General features: G+C 44.1%; 1 protein-coding gene across 2 annotated transcripts; it reads right to left on the bottom strand.

Moving 5' to 3' along the window:
• Positions 1–472: 472 nt before the first annotated feature.
• LOC147310838 (uncharacterized) lies at positions 473–2,591 on the bottom strand. 2 transcript variants are annotated; one of them, XM_086267309.1, is made up of 4 exons: positions 2,462–2,591; positions 2,083–2,320; positions 1,412–1,479; positions 473–1,239 (listed from the first exon to the last, which is right to left on the bottom strand). In XM_086267309.1, exons 1-4 carry the CDS (start codon positions 2,589–2,591, stop codon positions 980–982), a joined length of 696 nt encoding a protein of 231 aa, XP_086123435.1. In that variant the 3' UTR covers positions 473–979. The 2 variants fall into 2 exon arrangements, with proteins under 2 accessions (XP_086123435.1, XP_086123434.1); XM_086267308.1 differs by having other exon boundaries at positions 1,017–1,239; positions 1,412–1,500; positions 2,069–2,320.
• Between the last annotated feature and the right edge of the window lie 1,312 nt (positions 2,592–3,903).

The following is a 3,903-nucleotide window of genomic DNA, read 5'->3' as shown; positions in this document are numbered from 1 at the left end:
GCTGTGAGGGGTGTGGCACCTGCTGTGGTGGAGCCGTTGCAAGGCCTGGGTCGTGTAGCAGCAAACAACTCCTCCAGAGAGGCTGTCCTGGTGAGGGAGAAGTTCATGGCCCACTTCTCGGCAGAGGGAGCTGTGTCTTGGCAACCAAAGGAGTAGCCTGTTTGAAGTCTGAGTGACTTCCCCACAACGGCTCTTTTAAGAGCCACCCACAAACCTCTAAAGAGTGTTCCTGTCTTTTTAAAATTTTCTTAATAAATGGATCTCTACTCCAAAATAACCTAACCTCTCTTTATTCTCTTAAGTAACTTGTCTTCACTATGTTCCTATAACCAGTGTGATGCAAAAGTTTGAGCAACCTTATTAATAGTCATTATTTTCCTGTATGAATCGGTTACAGTAAAAAATGTCAATTACATATATCATATAGGAGACACACACATTGATATACACTAAATATTTATGTTATTTCTCTTTTTATGTGTTGCCAATATATGCACCTGCTTTATTTAGTGTAAAGTTATTGCACACTTTCTGTAAATCCAGTGAACTGCATTTCACTTCTCAAATATCACTGTGTGTGTCTCCTATATGATGTATTTAACTGACAATTTAAATTGTGACAAATAACGATTTGTACAGGACAATGATGGCTATTAACAAGGTTGCCCAAACTTTTGCATCCCACTGTATCAGTATATTTTGTCATTAGTATAATATGAAATAAATTCTACTTGTGTCAAGTCGGGTGCCAATATTTGCTGTGTAGTAGAACAGAGACATTTGTCATTATAAATGTTTATTTGATAAAATATATAAATTCAGTAATAAAAAGATTCAACATAAATATATGAAATTTAACTATTTACAGAGAGACAGGAATAAAAAGGACCCAGCTTGGAGTGGAAGAGCCTCAGGGGAGAAGGAGGAGAAGAATAAGAACATTGTTTCTGCCCTGGAGAGCTGCTGCCTCATCAGAAAACTACTGATCATTAGGGTCCAATGTTTCCAAATTTAGCACAGCTGTGCTGTTGTCAAAAACTAATTTATGAATTTGGAATTTCACGAATTCTCGTGTCTGAGGCGGCATGCTCTCCAGAGCAGGAACAAGGCCGAGGAGGAAATACTCTGTTGCAGACGGGCGTGGCCTCTTTAGGGACTCCAGGATAGCCAGCTCCACCGCCGATGGACCATCCTGGGACCCTTCCCTCGACCGCCTTCGAGCTCTCCTCCTCTGTGGGCCTGTAAAAAACAGAACAAAACACCACAAAGAAATGAGAAGGCTGCTACTAGATTGTCATTTTCAAAATTGAAAAAAAAACAGGATATGAACAGATTGGTTGTAGATATTTAGTAAAGGTGATCACAAGGGAATCCAAGCAAGTAAAAAGCTATCAGTGCTTGATGTTCATACCTGTGGGTGCAGCAGCAGGAGTGGAGGGACCAGGGACTGGGGAGTCAGGAGAAGCAACAGGGAGGACTCTGCTGCATGATAACTTGACTCTATCAAGACAATATTAAATGTTAACAGGTTGAAGACAATAGTCATAGAGAATATTATATTATTATATACTTATTATTATATACAGTGGTCTCCCATTTATTGCAGCACATGAACAGTAGTCACAGTTCTCACAAGTTGATTCTCAAAGTGCAAACCTTTGTCGATTTTAAAACGTAAAAGTATTATGCAGCGCTTTTTCTCCGTCTGCGGCGCCACTTTCGTGCGCCTTTTTCGCTCCCGGTGCAGGTGTCTATTTCCGAATGAGGGTCATAGTTATGAGTGTTTTTGTGCTGTTTTTTTCTATTTGAAGTGATGGTTATCAAAACCAAACATGATAAGTTTGGCAAGCGCAGGAGACACGACACGGAGGAGATTTGTCATTTGGGCTGCAGAATGCAATGCGCATCGTTGAAAGCTGTACGGTGCAATAAAAAAAATCAGCGAAAAGGCGAGGCAGTGACGGATGAACAGCGGGACTACTTTATACTGTTTATTAATAAACAAAATATATTCCTGTATGACAACACGCATAAATTAACTGCCTACATTAATTAATTGTAAACATACCTTCTGACTGACACTCCCCTGCTGCCTCTTCGGGCTGTCCCTGGTACTCGGGGGAGAAGTTCTCCACGGTCCGCACCATATTACCGCTGGTCTCCCGCGGGGTGAGGAAGGGGTCCAGAAACCCCATGACCGCGAAGAACTTCCATCTCCTCCCCGATCCTGCTGCAGACCCACTCCTCTTCTCCTTCTCTGACCTCTTCTCCTTATTATATGTGTCCCTGAGGCTCTTCCACTTTCTCCTGCAGATGTCCTCTGAATAAACGCATTATCTGGTTAGCGGAAAGGTATTTGTACAACAGTGGGAAAATCGCGGGACAGTAGGCGCGCTTGCTAGCTTTTGCACGGCTTCATCGGGTCAGTCTGAAAATTAAAAAGAAGAAGGAATGAACTTACCAGGTTGCCCGATCTCCTCACTTATGTGTCTCCAAGCTAGGTCCTTTTTATTCCTGTCTCGGTAGAAATAGGAGCTGGCATCATATAGCTCGGGGTGGTTAGCCACGGTGCTGATCAGCTTTTCCTCCATACTGAATGAAGAATGAAGGGCTTTGGCTGGATCTGCCCCTTTGACCTAGGTAACAGCCACGTCACCAGGCTCCTGATTGGTTGTCGCGGCGCGATTTGACGCTGGAGTTCAGATTTTTCCAACTCGAGCGGTAGACGCGAAACGCGCGTATGCACAAAGTGCAACACAAAAACTCACGCGCGTGGTTTTATTCGCGCGTCAAACGCGCCTGACGCGCTACACTGACGCGCGTTTCGCGCGTCAAACGCGCCTGACGCGCTACACTGACGCGCGTTTCACGCGTTTTGGCGTTTTCGCGACGCAAATCTGCTTCCGAATTTTCGCGGGACCCGCAATCGCGCGTCATCGCGCCTTTCCATTGACTTTACATGTAAACCTGACGCTCTATTCGCGTCCATCGCGTTCGGTGTGAACACACCGTAAGATTTGCATAATGACTGAAACCAGCCCACTGAAGGAACAATGGGCTGAGACATCACTTCCTTGATCAGTAATATGCAAATTGTCTTGACCACTGATCAATGGTCATGAGTCCCATTCACAGAGTGTTGGGGAATGGCTGCAATCACAGCACTGTAAGATGGTGACAGATGCACCCTTAGGCCCCCTCCTCGACTCAGAGATGGTCTTTCCCTTTAAGGAGGAAAAAACACGAGCTACATTGTAGACAATGGCTTTGCCTCTAACAGGAAAATGAGAAGGGACGAGGTTAAGGTGGATTCAGCAGGTGGAGTAATGGCTCACAACTCACAGTAACTGGTGCGTTGTTTGTAACGCCGTTATTCCCATCACTGGTCTTCAGTGGGGCTAGCATGATGCTGAAATACCGCAACTGAAACGTGTGGACCCCTGCAGTCGTTCCAGTGTTGGGCAAAAACAACAAACTGAAAAAAGCACCGTCAGACTCGAACCCTGGCAGGCACACAGTTTTGCCTCTTTCATATCTTTTTGTGTCTCTCCTGGTGTTTAATACACAAACATGTCTGCCTTTCATGTGTTTCTGTTCAGGCTCAAATCAATTTGATGTTCAAAGGCCTGCAGTGATGAAACAATAACGCCCCTCTAATGTGTTAAACGTAAAGTCAAAGTACAGCTATTTGTTAAAGTAAAGTAGTCAGAGAAAATACTCATGTACAGTCAGAGATGGGCAGTAACGCGTTACTGTAATCTGATTACTTTTGTCAAGTAACGAGTAAAGTAAGGGATTACTATTGCAAAATCGGTAATTAGATTACCGTTACGTTCCCGTAGGAACGCTGCGTTACTGCGTTACTAAAACCGTGATTTTTTGCGAGAATGTCTCACGACAGTG

The sequence above is a fragment of the Aulonocara sp. 'chitande type north' Nkhata Bay genome, linkage group LG16 (assembly GCF_057382095.1).
Source record: "Aulonocara sp. 'chitande type north' Nkhata Bay isolate Kocher_YH1m ecotype deep benthic linkage group LG16, A_spYH_male_GT1.1, whole genome shotgun sequence".
Taxonomy (NCBI): Eukaryota; Metazoa; Chordata; class Actinopteri; order Cichliformes; family Cichlidae; genus Aulonocara; species Aulonocara sp. 'chitande type north' Nkhata Bay.
The sequence above is the reverse complement of the archived record's forward strand: the minus strand, read 5'-3'. Positions and strand labels throughout refer to the sequence as shown.

What these genes read in the sequence shown, in the direction of transcription:
- LOC147310838 (XM_086267309.1), bottom strand. Translation starts at nt 2,591, where the DNA reads ATGGAGGAAAAGCTGATCAGCACCGTGGCTAACCACCCCGAGCTATAT. An exon ending in TGAGGAGATCGGGCAACCTG is followed by an intron (nt 2,321 to 2,461) that starts GTAAGTTCATTC and finishes GCGTTTATTCAG; the next exon opens with AGGACATCTGCAGGAGAAAG. An exon ending in CCCGAAGAGGCAGCAGGGGA is followed by an intron (nt 1,480 to 2,082) that starts GTGTCAGTCAGA and finishes ATCATGCAGCAG; the next exon opens with AGTCCTCCCTGTTGCTTCTC.